The sequence below is a fragment of the Rhinolophus hipposideros genome (genome assembly GCF_964194185.1).
Source record: "Rhinolophus hipposideros genome assembly, chromosome: 20".
NCBI lineage: Eukaryota > Metazoa > Chordata > Mammalia > Chiroptera > Rhinolophidae > Rhinolophus > Rhinolophus hipposideros.
In genome coordinates, this window is record NC_138066.1 from 9,089,480 (window position 1) to 9,107,515 (window position 18,036).

The window sequence follows — 18,036 nt, forward strand, 5'->3', positions numbered from 1 at the left end:
TGCCTGGGAAGTTGTAAATTGCTGCAAAGTGTAGGTGACATTATTCCTGCAAGCTCTTCCCTAGAGGGGTTGGGTCACCTCGAGACCCCGCCTGGCCCTGTTCCCCCTGAGCAGTGCTGCTTCCGTTTGGTGTGTGCCTGTGGCAGTGACACATGCTTTTCTCCCCTGCGTGGTTTTACACCGGGACTTTGCTGTGTCAGCCAGGACGGTGCTGCATTCACCACCAGATCAAAGTGGCCGGATCTGCCCAGACATCTGTGTCTTGTTCCTACTGTGAGCCCATTGCAGATCAACTGGGCGCTCTGACGACGTCTCCTCTCCCCAGAACCCGGGCTGATGGAATAGCCACTGTGGGCTCTGGCAGAGGAAAGGGGACTCGAAACCCTCACACTGACAGTGGGATTTTCTGCCCAGAAGTGAACCCATCACCTCTGCTCACAGTTCACTGGCCAGGACCAGTCACCTGACCCTGCTCAACCATGAGGGGACCAGAAGGCAGAGCCTGAACTAGGTGGTGAACGGCCCAACTGACAACCACACCACTGACCAGCAATGTGAGCACGGGTCTCCGTTTCCTCCGTTAGGAAGTGGAGAAAAGAATATTTCTTGCCTCAGAGGGTTGCTGTGAGGATTCGGTAAGTTAGTACGGGTAAGCACGCAGCACACTGCTTGGCTCAACTGAAAAAGGATTCTTCCTCTAACGCAAGTCTAAACCCATTGGACCAGAGGGTCTCCACACTCAGGGAGACGCTTTCTATCACACGGTTTCTATCACACACTTTCGACCTAGGGCAACAGAGCACACAGTTTTGAGGATGTGCGAGTGAGCAAGGGCAGAGTGAAGCTCTCCTGTTTGGACCCTACTGCCCACTGACCTCCAAGGGCTGCGACCCGGGCTAGGCCTTGGGATGGTGAGGCCCTGGCCGCAGATTTAGCAGAATGGCCGAGCTGTGTTTAGTTGGGAGGTAGCAAAGGGATGGAGGGCAGGGAGCGGAGTCAGCTGAGCATGAACCATGCTGTCAGGAAACTGGATTGCAAAGTGAAAGAGAGAAAAGGGAAACAGGCGTGTTTCAAGATGGGTGTGTTCCCAAAGGAGAGGAGCCATGCTGGACGGGGCCAAGGGCTTTTGAACGGTAAGGCATCCTGGGATGTGATTTCTTTGTGGGGTGGGAGCAGGGTGGTTGCTAAAGGATCACCCAATGAAGATCAAGAATCTGGGTGGAGAGCCACGTCTTTCGGTGTCGTCCTGCAAAACCCCCAATCTGTATAAATAGTTTCTCCTTGGAGCCACCCCACCCCCACTTTGGGGCTCCTGGGAGGTGGCATTGAAGGTCTGTTTGACTTTCTCACCTCCTCTTGACTTGCTCAGCACGGAGCCCCGGCAACTCGTGGGGCGTCTTTGAACCAGAGCCACAGCGTCCTGGCTCAGCCACACGGAAAGGCCTTTTCCAGCCAAACACTGAGCTGATGTCTGCACACAGCAGCTTCTGTTCTTTTGACGAGTGGGCTCAAGGCCCAGCCCGGCACTGCTAGCTGGGTGACCTGGACAAGTGACTTCACTTCTCTGGACCTGCAGGCAGGGGAGGGGGGTTAAAGAGCTAACCAGGTTAGACATCGAGGACCTGCCATCCCAACCTTGGGGACTGCTGGGCCCAGAGGGTGGGGCAGTGCTAGACAGGAAGGCTCCCCCTTTCCTTAGCCTCCTCGGGGTAGGCTTCTCAAATGACACACCCACCCCACTCTGAATGAAGGGCAGACCGGAAGTGGCAAGGCATACCCGAACCACTTTTGGGGATCTGCTGCATCTAGACCTACCCTAGAGCAACATGGCTAACGTGAAGCTGGCCTTTTTTTCTGCCTGGGTTTGGTAAGGCCTGCCTTTCCCCTTCAAAGGTGTCAGGGCTGCAGCCCGGGGTGGCCCACAGTACTCAGAAGCAGCCGGATGAGCGAGTAAGACCTTACCCTGAGCATAAAGAAAAGAGGCAAGACAGGGCTTTAGCACCCATCGCCTGGGATGCTTTTTCAGCGAAAATACAATATTAAAATAACAGTATAAGCATTGTTTAACTTAACTGATTATTAATTGTAAGCATTTTAAGTCTGGATACCATATAAAGAAATCCAGATACCCGGTTACAACTGGTACTTTTGTTTTGTTGTAACTTCATTATTATTAATAACTGTAACTAGACTTTAGTTTTCATTAGCCCCAGGATGATCTGCTCCTTTCAAGACCCACAGGGCCCTGGACCCTCCTTCCACGAGGCTGCTGCAGGATTCCCAACTGTCCCTCTGCTCCAAACACTGGCAGGTTCTCTCCTGACTCCACTCAGAGAACTGCCGGCCAGCCTGTAGCTGCCTTTTTCTTCCCAGTTGGCAAAGCGGGCCTCGGCTTCCTTAGAACCCTTACTCCCTGCTTCTTCAGCTTCAGGGATACACGGAGAGCTCTTTGCATAGACCAAAGATCATCTTTTATCTAGTTGGGTTTTCTAACCTAGCCCCCCTGAAGTTAAGTGGGCTTTTTTCCCTCTTTATTTTAAAAAGGGGGCCAAGATTCATCTTTCCTCTGTCTTGTATAACTTCAGACTTCCGACTCCGTGCCCATACCGAAAAGCATGTACCTCTTTCCATAAATGACTTGTTGTCCTCTTGAGTCTCCAGTTTGATAACACCATGAGTCAATCCATCCGTATACTGTATTTCTCACTGGCTCTGTTCGTCCTTTCACTCCCAGTTTTTCTTGGCATAATTCTATGTCTTTATTTAGTCTTAAAAGAGCATAGAAAGAGATGTCTGTGCAACAAAATCTGAAATCTGGAGGTGTTTCTGCCATGCGTAGGCAATCACCATTGCAAGGCACTGTCTATGGGAAGGGCGACGGGTGGAGCGGGCATTTTACCAATGAGTGTGCCTCCCTGGAAGTCAGCAGACCCTGGAAAGCCCTCTCACCCCGCACGATCCGGGTTTTTAACTGGACTACACTGAACCTGAGTCCCTGATGGGGATAACTCAGCTTCCTTGTGCCTTAGCATTCCAATCTCTAAAATGAACTTTTCCAACCACCTTGGGCCAGTACTTAGCAGAGACCCAGATTATTTCCTGCATTGAGTTTGGTAGCTGTCAATGCCTTCTCTCTCCGGCCAGAGAGTGAGGCCCTGGGAGGCAGCAGGCTGCTTACAATCCACATTCTAATGTGTCTCTTGGGCCTGGGGCTGCAGCTGCCTGCACAGGGCCAGGCAGCGGTGGAGTCCCAAAGGAGATGGTGGCACAGATCACTTTTTCATGAAGGACAGAAAAAAGCCACATCATGAAAGTCCTTGAGAACTGGACCCTTGAAAAGAATGACCAAAGCTGACAGATTTCCCAGGGCAGCACAAACCTCTTAGCCCCCATTTCTCAGCAGGCCTTAAATCCTGCAAATGATCCAGCTGGGTCTGAACTGACCTTGGCGAGAGCCTGAGACTGCAAAAAGCGTTTTCTTTCTCCTTGGCCCGTCCAGCGGCCTGAGACCTGCCTTTTGTCCCTGACCACCCAGGGTCAGGCATCGCCGGTCCATTCCAGCAGGGACTTACACCTGAGACTGACTGGGACACCAGAGGTCACCCCTGGATCTCCCTGCCCTGGCTTTGACCCCTGGTTCTGAGAACACAGCTCCTGTTCCTCAGAGCCGGACTCCTTGAGGAGGCCGGGCTGGCCCTGTTTCTTCCTGAGGAGACGCTAAAAGCACCTCAGCCAACTCCTCACGCTGCAGAGGAAGGGCCTTCCTTGCCTCCCAGGGGCCAGTTGGATCAGCATCGCTGAGGGGCCAAACCAAGTCCATTGCTGAGACGTGTCTTTGAAACAGCTGGGTGCAGAAATTATAGCTTCCTGGTGACAATCGGCTCCACTCTGCATGGCAACACAACATGTTCCTAATGACTGGATTGTTTATTTAATAAAGAAATCACAACCATTTGGAGGTTTAAATATAGCCTCTCAGAAACCCAGTGAGCTCAGCTCCTGATGGCTGCGTGGCTCTGGCAACGGCCCAGTCCCTGCACCGCACAAAGCCGTCAGCGATGGCTCGGAAAAAACCCTGTTGTCTTTCCTTGTGCGTCTCCTCTTGGCTTTGACTAGTAGTACCTGGTTCTATGAAAAGGCAACAACTCTACCTAAACAAGGTTCTGAATCAGAGGGGGATGTTCAAAGATGCGTCCTGCCCTGCTGCTGAATATGGGGCACGTGGGAAGACACCTCTTAGCTCTGTCCCCTGCAGTCCCCCTACCTGGAGCCCCAAGAGGTGGCAAGGATGGATCCCAAGGATGGTTCTTGGGGCCTGAAATACAGCTTACCGCATTTGAGAGCCTTTTAGTTTAAAATCGAGTTCAGAGCCAGCAAAGCCCTAGGACTCCAAGCCCCTGGGACTTCCCTTTTCTTGATTTTTTTTTTTTTTTTTGTAGTTGGAGTTCTGTCTTAGGTTTCGTGAAAAAACCTAGGGCTCTGTCTTGCTGGGGAGTTCTTAGACCAGAATCCATACTGTCAAGTGGCCTGAAGACCCTCCATCCTTCTCTCTCCCCACATGCCCGCCACCCATAACTCAGACCACCGGTAAAGACTGGGAGACAAAGAACAGTGTACAAGAGTTTATTTAATTGATATCTGAATTTAGTTCTATCATGTGGGGCCCACGTTACAAGTTCCATCCGGGTCCATTACAACTCTAACCCCCCCCTCCAAAAAAAGAAAGGAAAGAAAAACCTTTAAAAAAAAAGAAAATCCACAACTTTTCCCATGTCATTAAATATATTCATATATAATAACCATAATATATTAGTATGCATTGGAAAGGAACACTGACCCAAACAATATGTCATGGTCACAACTAAACATTTACAATTCTGAGTGAACAGAACTCCAAAACGCAAGAGGGGGTTGAGGGAGGATGGGAAGTGCATCTGGGAGCAGGGATGGGAAGAGATGTCCAAGGACACCAGGAGCGGGGCTTGCTTGGTTTTGGCAGGGGCGAGGCCCCGCAAGTACACATTTTGATACCCCTAGGGCATGGCATGGCTACAGCCACGAACCATGGCCCAGTAACTCCATCAATGAGTCTAGTTTGTCCACTCTCAGTCTCTCTCGTGGGATGGGATGGGGAGGGGGGCTTCCTTTAAGCGTTGAGACCCTAACATTTGTCATTTTCCTAGAGGGACCATTTCCCAGTCCCTCAGGAGGTCCTTGATTTCAGTCTCACTCCAACCTAGGGCAAACCCAAGGAAATCTTGACCCATTTTCTGCATGCCACTATGGAGGCAGAATTTCAGGAGGTTGCTAGAGGCTTTGGGGGCAACTCACAGCCTCCTTGGCTTGGACCAAAGGTGACCCTCCCTCCACTTCCTGGAACCTGAAGATGCTCCCTCCTGCCCTGCTTTCTCAGGACAGAAGCCACAGCCGGCAGGCAATCCGGGGGCAGCCCCAAATCTTTTCCCCTTCCCTCCACCCCAAGCTGTAGCTTTACTGTGTGTCAGTAAAGCAAGCACTCCACTGCCAGGCTCCAGACCACCCAGCAGGGAAGAAAAAGGACAACTGGGGAACCTTGGTTTTGTTTTTTTTAAAAGACTAATCTGGTATGTTTTTCATCAAACACCTACATATCACAATTCTGGTTAATACACTCTTCAAAATCAAAATCTAGTTCCATTTTACATCCCTTCCTAACTGTACAAAATGGCACACCTCAATTCCTATTTCCATCTCCTCCCCGGGGACTGGGGGTGTAAGAGGGTGCTTTCCCAAGGAGGGGTCCTCACTGCTGAAGTTGGTGGCTGGGTTCAAAGGAGCAGAGGGCTGGGTCCTGGCTGGGTCGGTGAGATGGGGAAGGCAACCTGCGATGACTGAAGTAACTGGCCGATGTGCCCACCCTGACACATTCACCAGGAGCCAGCCCTCGGAGTAGACTGGATGGCCTTTGACCTTGGGGTGCTGAGCAAGAGGATGAGAGGCTGGAGGCTGGTTGAATTTAAAGCAAGCGACATTACTGCTTGGCAAGCTGCTGCCTCCAGAGCTGGGTGGCCTCGGAGATCACCAGTGCCGGCCCCTCCGTGGACCTGGGGTGAGACTCACACCCAGGGTAAGAGGTGATGGGCCACGATGGCCCTTCTGGGCAGCGCAGGGAAGTCAGACTCATGTCAATGGAAACAGGACATGTGCCTGAGCAGTGAGTGCCTTCCAAGGGCTGGAAGGAAAAGGCCAAGGCCTCCGAGGTGCTGCTGGTGCTCAGCAAACCACACGGGGAGTCAGGAGGGCTGACGACTGCTAGGAGACAGGTCCGTACGCTCCCAGCCTCGGGCCTAGATTCGGGGAAGACAAATAACCTCTTCCCAGGGCCATTCTGTCCTCTCCCTGCCCATCTCTCTGCCTTTCTCTTCTGGAATCCCTCCAAACACCCCCGGCCAGCCAAACACCCTTTCTATTACATCTTAGATCAGCCAAGGCCTGCCTTCCGGTACCTGGGGCTTCCCGGGGCTGCCCCATGGTGAGTTCACAACAGGCCTCACCCAACCACTCTTGCTCCACCTCTAATGATGTTATTGTACCCCCCGCCCCCCCCAACACACACACGTCTATTCCTTCAGGCCAACGGCGGTAACCGGAGCCAGTGTCTCAGTGGCCACACCCCTACGAGCAGCCCTCACAGCCTGCTACAGGAGCTGAGTGGGTAGGCTACAGAGCTAGCATGCAATGAGCGAGGAGCAGCACGGCCTGCGGTCAGGAAGCCTGGCTTTGGAGCGTGAATCCAGTTCTGCCACTTATTTGCCTGGTGCCCATGGGCACACGTGCTTCACTTTCCTCGCTGGTGAGAGTGGGGGGTGAGAATCCCTGCCTCCCAGGGTTGTCATGAGGATCACAGGAGATCACGTGGGGCAAGTGCGAGGCACAGAGTAGGTGCTCACTAACTGACAGCCATGATGCGGGCCGAATCAGAGACGGCAGAGGGGAGCCAGGCCACTTCGTGCACTTGCCCACACTTCATAGTTGGTGTGACTCTTCTGAGCAGCCAGACTCTGGTGGGAAATGAAACCAACTTCCTGACTGAGATGGGAGCCGGGTCTCTACGTCAGTGTGCCGGGTGTGAGGACATGGGCCAGAGGCCTCTGGGCAGCGCAGAGAGCTCAGGAGGCAGGGAGGCAGAAGGCCCCTGGGCACAGGAATGGACCCTGTGTTACGCAATCAGACCCAAAGCAGTCTGGGGCTGCCTGCTTGGGAACAGTCTCTCTAGGAAGCTTTGGAAAGGGGGTCTGGCCATACCCTACGGCATCGGTGGCCTCCACAAACGGGGCAGCTAGAACCGTGTGGGTGAGATGCTGCCCAGGCTAAATCAAGACATCTGCAGGGGTCAGCCCCAGGGTGGGGACAGCTGCAGCAGGCTTTCTTGGCCTAGCAGCCTCTGTCCCTTCCCTTGGGGAGCCAGGAATTAGGGCAGCAACAGGAAGTGGTCATGGCTTCCTTGGTATCCAGGAACCTGGTCATTCCTGTCCCTGCCTGCCCATGGCGTCGGCACTCTGGCTCCTTACTAGGCCAGCAAACCGAGTCCTGACTCCAGCAAGCCCCTTCCCCCAGCCAGGCCTAAGCACCTTTGCAGCTTGCATTCCATGCCCATCCAGGCCGTTCCCAGCTGTTGACACTGCTGAGGGGCCTTGTGGGAGCTGATGTCATTACACAAATAGTGTCACTGCCATAAACCCAGCTAGTGCCCCTTTCCCCTCCCCTGGAAAATGTCATAAAGAGGCCGGTTCCAAGTTTCCAAAAAGGAAACTCTCTGGGAGGTTTTGCCTTCGCAGAGCCTCCTCCAACAGGCAGCTCCAGTCTGAGGCAGTGACCACCCGGCTTGGGCTTCTCAGGGGTGTCCTTGGGTCCACTGCCCTCTGCATGGGCCAGAATCCTTGGCCTGCACAGAATCCCCAGCTGGGCAGGGGCAGGGGCTTCCGCTTCTCTGGCTCCACAGATTGTAAATCCCTCACCCCACCACCAATTCGGCAGGTGGCAATGGAGCTCACAGCCTGCATGGGGAATGCTGGTTGCACAGGCTGCTTCTGCCGTCCCTAAAGGCCTGCCCAGCCCCTTCAGATGGGGCCCAAGTTGTCCCAGCTAGGGGTCCTGTGACAAAGAAGAGCCAGGGGAAAAGGGAGGGGATTTTCGGTCTTCTGTTTGGGGTGGTGGTTTGGCCGGGCTCGCTTGGCCCCCTGCCCAACTGCGGGCCTGAGAAGTCACAGTTCTCCTCACGTCCCCTTCTCTCTATAACCATCCACTGGCCGCTGCAGGTGCGGCCCCAATTGCGCGGCTCTGCGCCAGTCCTTCGGGCCCAGGTCGAGCTGCCCTGCCCCCGCCACGGCGACCCCGCCGGGCCCTAGGGAAGCCCGTCCCTGCTCTGGAAGGAGCCCGTGAGGTAGCTAAGTCTCGTCCTCATTTCTTCAGGGCCTGGCCTGCTGCGTACCCCTCCCCGCGCGCGGCTCCCGCCCGGGGGCGCGCAGAGTGGGGTCGGGGGTGGGGCCTCCAGGGGAGGGGCCGCCGAGGGCCCCGCCCCCGCGCCGGCTGCGACCCCACCCCCACCCTCCCCCCACCTGGGAAAGCCCTCACGGGCCAAGTCCACGCCGCGGCGGTGGCGCGCCCCCCGCTCTAGCTCGCCTGGCCCGCGCCCCGCCCGCCCGCCGGCGCCCGGCGCGCCGCTGCCTCCGCGCTAGGCCTTCTTGCACTTGCCCTTCTTCTCGCGCTGCTGGAACTTGCGCAGTCGCCGCGCCCACGTGTCCCGCCACTGGATCACCAGGCTGCTCTTGTCCGCCACGATGCCGCTCTGGTCCGGCGAGTCCTCCGCGTTGCCCAGCAGCAGGTACTTTTTGAGGGGCTTGATTCTGGGGCATTTGCAGGCGATGTCCCGCGAGCGTATCCACAGGCTCTGATCGCCGCGCCGGATGCGGCTCGTGCCCTGCTTGTACACGGAGATGATGTTCACCGTGAACTTCCACCAGTCCCCGGCCTTGTCGGCCTTCAAGATGTGGATCTGGACAGCTGCAAGGAAGCACAGACAGGCAGTGGGCCACAAGGCGGGGAGTGACGCCTGCGTCCCCAGCTCCTGTGGCCAGGTCAGCCCTGCCTGCCCCCACCCTCTCCGAGGCTGAGGATGGGGCAGCCTATTTGATGGAGAAGGAAAGGAGACTCGGAGCTGGGAAGTGACTGCACAGGGTACCCCACTGGGGAGTGGATGGATAGTGGCAAAGCAGAACCTGGGACCTCACCTGCTGAAAAAAGGGACAGGGCCACGGCTTCACCAAGCCTTACCTCATGCCTATTTTGAAGATGACACCAGCACCTTTGGAGACAAGCTCCCTCTTAGTATCCAAGAAGGCCAGAAGAAACCTATAGGAACGGCCCTCCCACGCCCCCCTCCACCAACACTCTGGGTAGAGTCCATGTGCCCAGGGCAGATGGCCTCATAGCAGTACAGGCTACTCCTCACAGGGCTGGGGGTCGGAGGGGATTCCTCAGGTGGAACCCCAGGCGTTTCCAAAGGCCCCAGTCACTTAAAACCAAACCTCATGACACCTCCAGAAACACCACCTTTGCTCTTGACCCCATCTCAGAAAACCGTAATGGGATCTCAGTGCCCGGGTACCCTGCACCCTGAACCTGCCCTTCAGGATCCTTGTACTGGCCACCTCCCATCCCTGCCAGGCTGACTCCCACCCTTCCTCCCCTCTCAAACTCCCAGGCCATTCCCCTTCTTCCCAATTCTCTGCTATCATTTCATCTAGTATAGGGGTTCTCACACTGGAGCATGCATCAGACTAATAGATCTAGGATGGGGCCCCAGAATATGCACTTCACATATTCCCAAATGCTGCTGAGGCTGCTGATCCAGGGAACACTTGGAGAATCAGTGCCCTCTAGTAAATGTTACCAAATGTTATTTCTGCAGGATATTAAGAAGTACTTTAAAAATTGGAGGAAATGATTTTTTTTTTTTTTTTTTTTTATTAATTATTTATTAGTTTCAGGTGTACAAAACAAGGTAATACTTAGACGTTCATCATTTATATCCCTCATACTGTGAACCCCCCTCCCCCCGGAAATGATTTTTTTAAAAAGTGGGAGACCTTGCTCAAATACCTTTGTGAAATACTGGATTAAACAAAGTCAGGAGATTTCTTTACTGCAGGACTTTTCAGAGCCTTTAATCTATGAAATGTGTGTGTGTGCAGGTGCACATATGCGTGTTGGTTTCCCAAACAACCCTGACTGCAGAGCCTTTTCTTTGGTGCATTTTAGGTCACCGGAGCCTCATGGGGCCTACTTGGGAAACTTCTAGTAGGGGAACACATATTCATTCCCCCCAGTCCGGGGGATAAATTGAGAGGCCTCTGCCACAATGACCTCCATGCAAGGCCTCAGATCCTAGTCTACCAGGGTCCAGAAGGGCTGGAGGAAGTCTATAAGAACGGACCACACCCCCAGCACACTGGGCCACGTCCATCTGCCCAGGGCCATCCCCATCCCCTTGGTCAGAACAGGACTCCTTCCCCTTGCTGAGCCCACCCAGCACGCCCTGTACCCTTCCCTCTTGGACTGGACTGAAGATCACCCTGGCAGCTGAGTAGACTCGAGCTCTCCTGAGAAAGGAGCAGTAGTTGGTCGCTCCAGATTACAGGTGAAGAAAATGAGTCACAGGCAGGCTCAGGGGCTCCAGCAGCCACGAGGACATGTCCCCAGGGAATACGTACTGGTCACCACCTACCCACTTATAGCACCAGGCCCTCCCTGCTCCCCTTCTGTGCCCAGGGTGATGGGGAGGGGCAGGGGAGACTGGGCCCAGGGGAGCATCAAACGCCATCCAACTCATCCGTCTGGGCTGAGGGAAGTGGCAGATTTTCCCATATTTTCATTTCAGCTGTTCCTGGGCATCCTGAACTTTGCACTCCAGTCTGAGGGCTCCAAAGAATGGCTGCCATGGCAACCGTTTCCATGTTTTTGTCACCAAGGGACTCAACACTCAGTGTGAACTCTGATGGGGGGTGGGGAGCCCTCCAGCCCAGAGAAGTGGCTGGGCCATGTATGTTTGACTGAGCAGACGGAGGTCACCGTGGCAACTGAGCGCCCCTTAGCTAAGAAAGGGGGAGCCACCTCCGGCTTCCCTGAGAGCCCCTGTTTCCTCTCCTCAGGACTGAGCTGAATACAGAATGAGCCTCCCTCAGGACATGGCTGTTTCCCTGCATGGGACCTCAGACCCTGGCCCAGCCACAGTGTCCCCCAGCTGGAGTGGGCAGGGGTGGCCCGAGGATACTGCAGAAGATGCCTCTGGCTGGGGCCGCTGGAGAATGCAGCTTTGATCCTAGGCACTGAGCATCCATTGATGTTATAGGCTGAATTGAGACCCCCAAAATGCGTATGTTGAAGTCCTAATTCCCAGTACTTGAGAATGTGACAGTAGCTGGAGGTAGAGCCTTTAAAGCGGTAATTAAATTAAGATGAAGTTATTAGGGTGGCCTTTAATCCAATATGACTGGTATCCTCATATGGAGAAGAGATCAGGACACAGACACACACAGAGGAACAATTACGTGAAGACACAGTGAGAATGTGACATGTGACAGCACAGGCAAGCCAAAGAGAAACCTCAGAAGAAACCAACCCTGCCTTCACCTTGATCTAGTAATTCCAACCTCCAGAACTGTGAAAAAATAAGTGTCTGTTGTTTAAGCACCCCAGTCTGTGGTGCTTGGTTTCGGCAGCCCTAGAAAACTAATACAGTTGGAATCAGTTACTCGGGATGTTAGGCCCCCGGCTCAGGGCCAGGTGGGAGGCAAACCGGGGGAGGGCCCCCCGCCGTGCTGAGACGAGCTGGCTGGACAAGGTCAGGCTTTGGGCTGGCCCTCCAGGCCCTCAGGGGCCCTTCTCACCCCCTGGACTTTCAAGAACATGACCCTTCACAGCAGGAGGACTCAACCCCTGCCTCACCTTCCCTGGTCTGGAGCAACCCCCTTCCCTCAAGGAATGTCCTGGAACACCAGGATTGGCATCCAAAGCGGCCCCCACACCACTTCCCCAAGCATGCCCTGAAGGGGACCCGCTTAACACTGAGGACACAGCCCAGAGGGGTACCCGCCCCTGACACCTTGCTGTTCTAGAGAATCCAAGGGTCAAAGCAGGGGACATTAGTCAGTTGGGACAAAGCCCTGGCTTTGTCCTCCTACCACTCCAGCAGCTCCCAGCAGCTCCGTGGCCATGAGATGAGACAGCACAGGCCCCCGGGGGCAGGGGGACGGGAGGGTGGTGGTAGGATTCGTGTGATTACGCTGGAAAAAAATCCACATTTCCGCTGCCCTTGGCAACGCCTCTGCACATTACACAGCCCACCAAGTATGAGCTGCACACGCAGTGCACGGGCCAAGTCCCCGCAGTGCACATACAGCTGAAAATATTCAAAATACACATTGAAACAGTGACCTCAGGCAGAGCTGCTCAGCACGCTCCAGGCGCGCTCAGCATGTACCGCGCCGGGACTGCCGCCACCTCTGACGGCCCGCTGCTGGGAGCCAGGAGTGACCACGGTCTCCTGGGAGCCATGCATCACCCAACCGGGGCTGCGCACAGTGGCTGCGGGCAGTTCCACCCATCCCAGGACCACGGCCCCCCAGGGCGGGCCCCTTCCACTCACACAACACTCACTCCAGGCCAATTAGTCTCGGACCTCTGGTCGCCTAAGCCCCCACTGTCCTCACACTGATGTCGTCCGACATAGACCTCAATGAGGCCAGAACGTGGGGCTCTGGTAAGGATCCTACACCCTGTATTCAGAAATGAGGGAGATGAGAGGACCGTCAGGAAGGCCAATCGTGAGATCGGACCAGCGTGATAAGAGGCGCGCTGAGGCTCCTTAAATTAGAGACTGGTCTGCAGGAAGAGGGTCCCAGTGCAAAGTCAGGGTCGACGTCTCTGAAGTGGAGACAAGGGAGACAGATGCTGGCCAGGAAGGTGCCCCTGGCCCCCAGCCTGCTAGTGAGGATCAGGCTGGGTGGCTGCTGCACGGGAGCTGCTGTGCTTGTTCCACAGTGCTCTGCTCTCGGTGCAGACAAAAGCAGGCATCGGGGGAGGGAACTGGAGCCCACGAGGTGGGAGGGGTGACACTGGCTCCAGAAAGCCCAATGGAGCTGTGGCAACCAGGGCTGCCCCCCAGCAAGCTGTGGAGGAAGTGTGTCTGCAGGATGGAGCAGACACACACAGAAAAGCAAGGAGAGGTTCCAGAGAGCAAGGTCTCCAGGCCCAGGAGCCAGGCTGCACTTTGTCTCCTGGCCTTGGAGTCCCTGGGCTGCCGTTATCTGCGCAGCAAACGCTTCTTTCCTGAAGCGAGCTGTTAGGAAGACTGCAGGCAGGCCAAGACAGCAGCCGGCCCCCCGCAGCAATTCCTGGGTTCACAGGAAGGCTTTTCATGCAAGGAAGCCTTCTCAGCCCCCAGCCGGGCTCTGAGTACGGACTTCGCTGCTCTAACTCAAGCCTGCTGCTCTGGCAGGCAGGGGCAAGTGCCTCTCTGTCCCTTGGCAGAAGCCTGCGCCTGGCTCTAGAGGGATGGCTGTGACTCCAAAGAATCGAGAGGGGACTGAGGGCCAGGTCCATGGAGGCCAGAGTGAGCAAGAACAGCCTGTGCCAACCTTGGACTGGTTCTGGCCGAGGGGCAGGGGGCTCAACAGCAGGTCCTGGACAGACTGGGGGTCCTAGCTGCCGTTCACTCATCTCTGACAGGGGTCTTTCCATAGGACCGGACCTCTGGCCATCCTTCCCAGGGTGTCTCCACCTCTAACAGAGTCCCAACATTGGGAAATTATCAGGCCATGAAAGGCAACCTGAGAAGTGGGAAGCGCCAGGTCCCATCCTACACTCGGGTTCCTCCAAAGGGGGACAGCTCTGACCTCTGTCCACAGCCCCGTTCATTCAAAGCCTGTCATCCTTCCTCCCCAGTGCCCGCCCTGGCCCAGGAGACCTGGACTCCGTCATCTCTGGGTCCTCTGAGGACTCAGCATTGCCTCCACCTTGGACAGTTAGTGGCAGGAGGCAGGTCCCAGCTGCAATCAAAGCCCAACCTGCTGGGCTGGGCTAGGGGGAGTGGCCCTGGCATAGGCAGGGCGAGGGGGTGGAGGATGGGGGTGCCAGCTGTCATCCTACCCCCACAAGCCCTGAGCGCTGGGACACCTCTGCAGGGAGGCTCCCTGCCTCCTGGAGGTCTCCTAGATTTACGGGCTGCTCAGGGTGGGCCCCCAGGGGCTTCCCAGCAGCTGCCCCTCCCAAGGAGGCTTGGGTGGTCAGCCCCTGGCCTCCCCCCGCCCAGCCATACCTTCCTGTTGGGCCAGTCCAGCTAGGAAAGGTTTGTCACCCATCTGCCTCAGAGACAGCAGCCAGGATGAATGGGGGAGGACACTAACCCCACAGAAACCATTAAAACCATGCAGCCCCATAAATCTCCCAGCACAGAAAGCGTGTCATGAGTTGCAGCTGCTTTCATAAAATGCAGCTCTGACCACATGTTTCCCAGTCCCCTGTGAAGGTAGAAACCGCTGTGCAGGGCCAGGTCCTGTTCTCAGGGAAGCCAACCTGCCTCATGGCTGGGCAAGCACATGCAGTGAGAGTGCCGAGCTGGGGTGCAGGGTGACAGGGCAGGGCCAACACATCCAAGACAGAGTGTCATGGCAGCCCCTGCCCAGCTTTTATCACATGAGGTGAAGGGCTGGAGGTTCGCTGAGGCCAGGCCAGGCCACCAGCCACAGCCTACCTCTCCCCTCTGCTCTCGCCACCCCGACCCCGCTGTCCCCACCCCGCCAGGAATCCCAGGGTTGCCAACCCCTGCCACACCCCGAAAGCCCCACCTCAGAACTTGAATAAGGCGGGGACACACAACTTAGGGCTGGCTAAAGGTTTCCCCGCTTTCATCCTCAAAGCAGGAATGGTATGCCTCCCTCTCGGGGAACCAATAGCACTGGGGAGGCCGCCTCAGTTTCCCATGCCAGGTCTTGGTGCTTAGTCTCTGTCCTTGGGAAGGGAGAGGGGCTAGGTGCCAGAGACCATGAGATTGCATGGGGATCCCCAGAGTAAGGGACATCAGGAGATCTGGGACTGGGAGAGCCAAACTCGGGAAGACATCAGCCCTGTTCCCTGGGAGATGGTCATGGTCTGGCCACCTACACTCTCAGCTTGAAAGCGAGAAGAAATCGGGGGACTGGCCACCCTGCCTTGCAAGAGGCTCAGTCGGAGAGTGGACCTGGGCCCTGTACTGCCCCAGCTGGGAGCCCTCATCCCTGGGGCTGGTCCCTCCCACAAAGCAGCCCAATGGAGGGAACGCCCGCCACCCAGGAAAGACACCTCAGGCTGCCTCCCTCTCCTAGTCAGGAGGAACTGAAACAGCCTGGCGACTCCTGATTCAGTTCTTGTCCCCCACCCACCACGGGCACGGCCAGAGCTGCCAGAGTGTCATCCTGGAGGATGGCTGAGGCTCCCCTTTCTGGACAGCTTAACACGGCCTCATGACTGTGGGATGGCTGTGACTCCAAGAGGCGAGAAGGGAACGTAGGGCCAGGTCCACGGAGGCCAGAGTCAGCAAGAACAGCCTGTGCCAACAGTGTACTGGTTCTCGGAGGTACCGCTACTCACACCTGCCTCCCCAGGCTGGCTGGAGTAGTGTAACCTGCCTCCCAGCCCAGACCCCACAGCACACACACAGAGGGCAACAGTGAGGGCAGGGCCAGCTGCTGTGCCCCTGGGGACCACCCAGCTGGGAAGGCCAAGCAATGAGTGCCCCCCCCTCCTTCGGCATCAGTGGAGTCATAGACTCTGGAGGAGAAGGTGAGGGGCCCAGCTTCCCCAGGGTGGCCTAGGTCCACGCACATCATCCCCAGATCCCTCAGGGACCCTTGGGCTCCTGAACTCACACAAAGTCTGGTGCAGAGGGCACTGTGGCTGCAAAGTTATACCCACTCCACAGGGGGAATGTGGTCCATCCGAGAGCACCCCCAACAGTCCTGTCCACAACCCATTTCCCCAGCAAGGCTGAGGCCTCCAGCGAGCCCCTTTGCAGGAATGAAGAGCAGCCGCTCCTCCCCAGCTGGGCTGGCACTTCCAGCCTGCTCCCAGGACACCATGCGTGGAACCCTGTCCAAGGAGGGCTGGGCTACTTGTTTGCCCTCTGAATACCTCCCTCAGCTCTTGCTTTAAGAGTCAAACCAGGGCCGGCCTGGTGGCTCAGGAGGTTGGAGCTCCGTGCTCCTAACACCGAAGGCTGCCGGTTCGATTCCCACATGGGCCAGTGGGCTCTCAACCACAAGGTTGCCGGTTCAACTCCTCGAGTCCCTCAAGGGATGGTGGGCAGCAACCCCTGCAACTAACAATGGCAACTGGACCTGGAGCTGAGCTGCGGCCTTCACAACTAAGACTGAAAGGACAACAACTTGACTTGGAAAAAAATCCTGGAAGTACACACTGTTCCCCAATAAAGTCCTGTTCCCCTTCCCCAATAAAAGCTTAAAAGAGTCAAATCACCCCCAAAGGATGGAACTGCCTCTCCAAGGAGACCCAAAGAAAGGGCCTCAGGCCCAGAAACAGGGACCAAAGCAGGATTCAGACCAGTCACCGAGCCCTGCTGGGGAAGGCCACCGCCCGACACATTCACCACTCACTTGGGGGGGATCAGTTTAGGTGCCTAGTACTTGAAAAGGTGTTCCTGATCTTACGCCAGCCTTCTGCAGCTCCAGCAGGCTGCTCGGGTGAGGTGGCTGGGCCCACCCCGCATGTCGCATCTCAGGCCTGAGCCCCACACACACAGGTGGAGCTGGCAGGTGGCAGGTGTATGAAGACTACAGGTAGGTCTTGTGGAGGAAGCCTCAGGGACAGCAACTGCAATGCTGGGGTCCTCGGTGCCAAAACACTAGTCCCAGGGGCAGGGGGTCATCGGGACCCACGAGATCCACCCCACTGGGAAAAATGCCCATGTGAGCCCAGCATGGGTGGGAGAAGTGCTGTGATTCCAGAGACAGGTCCCTGGGGAGTGGGGAGCGGATAAGTCTGTCTGTCTGTCGGGGAAGCATGGCCCGTTCCCCAGCCCCGACTACAGCATGTCTCCAGGCCCTTAGGACAGATCGCCACCTCCCCCAGCCCCACTCTGCACCTCAGTGTCCCAATCTGTGAAATGGGAGGAGATGCCTTTCATTAGATGTTTTTTATGGCCCTTAAAGCCTTCCCTACCCCACCTTTCCTAAAAAATAAGATGTTCAGAGGAGGGAAAATGGCATGAGGAATAGGCAAAAGCTCCAGGGAGGGGGACAGATGAGGGCCCGGAGCTGCCAGACCCCCAGGGCAGGCCTCTCTAGAGCCCACCACCCTGTAGCTGGCTGGGAGAGGGAATGCTGGGAGGCCCAGTTCTGGGCTCCCCTGTCTGTGGGAAGGGGAGTCGCTATTCTGGGAAGGGCTGTAGTGCACCCCACCCACCTATGGCAGGAGGGCCCCATCGGTGCAGCACCCTGTGGGATCAGGGGCTTTTATGTCAAACTGTCCTCGCCCACCAGCCCTCCCTGCCCAACCTGGTGGTCACTTGCATTCCGCGACCCTAGGCTGACTCATGAGGACCCAACTCCACATCTGGCCTCCATATGGGGCTGGCCCTCCCCGGGGTGGAGGGGAGGGCACATCTGGCTGGGAAATTGGAGGATCCCCAGGGGGCCAGTGACCCCCAGGGAAGGGTCAGTGAGCCTCTGCAACACTACGCCACGCACTGCTGGTCTGTGTCCTGCTCCCTGGAGCGCGGGGCGATGCTGGAGGGTGGGGGGCTAGCCTCTCCCAGCCACCACCACCAACTGCCTCCCAGCCTCAGCCAGGGCCCTGCCACCTGCCTGGCTCCCCAGGCGGCCCTCCCTTTGGGGGACACCCCACAGAGCGCTCCTCTAACATGTGACTTACACCCAAGCCCCAAAGTCACAGCATGCTGTAGACACAGAAACTGCGTCCCTAAAACTGAGTCAATAATCACCC

General features: G+C 56.4%; 1 protein-coding gene across 2 annotated transcripts in view; it reads right to left on the reverse strand.

Moving 5' to 3' along the window:
• Positions 1-8,634: 8,634 nt before the first annotated feature.
• NTN1 (netrin 1) overlaps positions 8,635-18,036 on the reverse strand; it is a 178,252-nt gene continuing 168,850 nt past the window's right edge. For both annotated transcript variants that reach the window (XM_081028274.1, XM_081028275.1), the window contains exon 7: positions 8,635-9,042. In XM_081028274.1, coding sequence (XP_080884400.1) covers positions 8,714-9,042 — 329 coding nt within the window. In that variant the 3' untranslated portion in view covers positions 8,635-8,713. The remainder of the gene's footprint in view (positions 9,043-18,036) is intronic.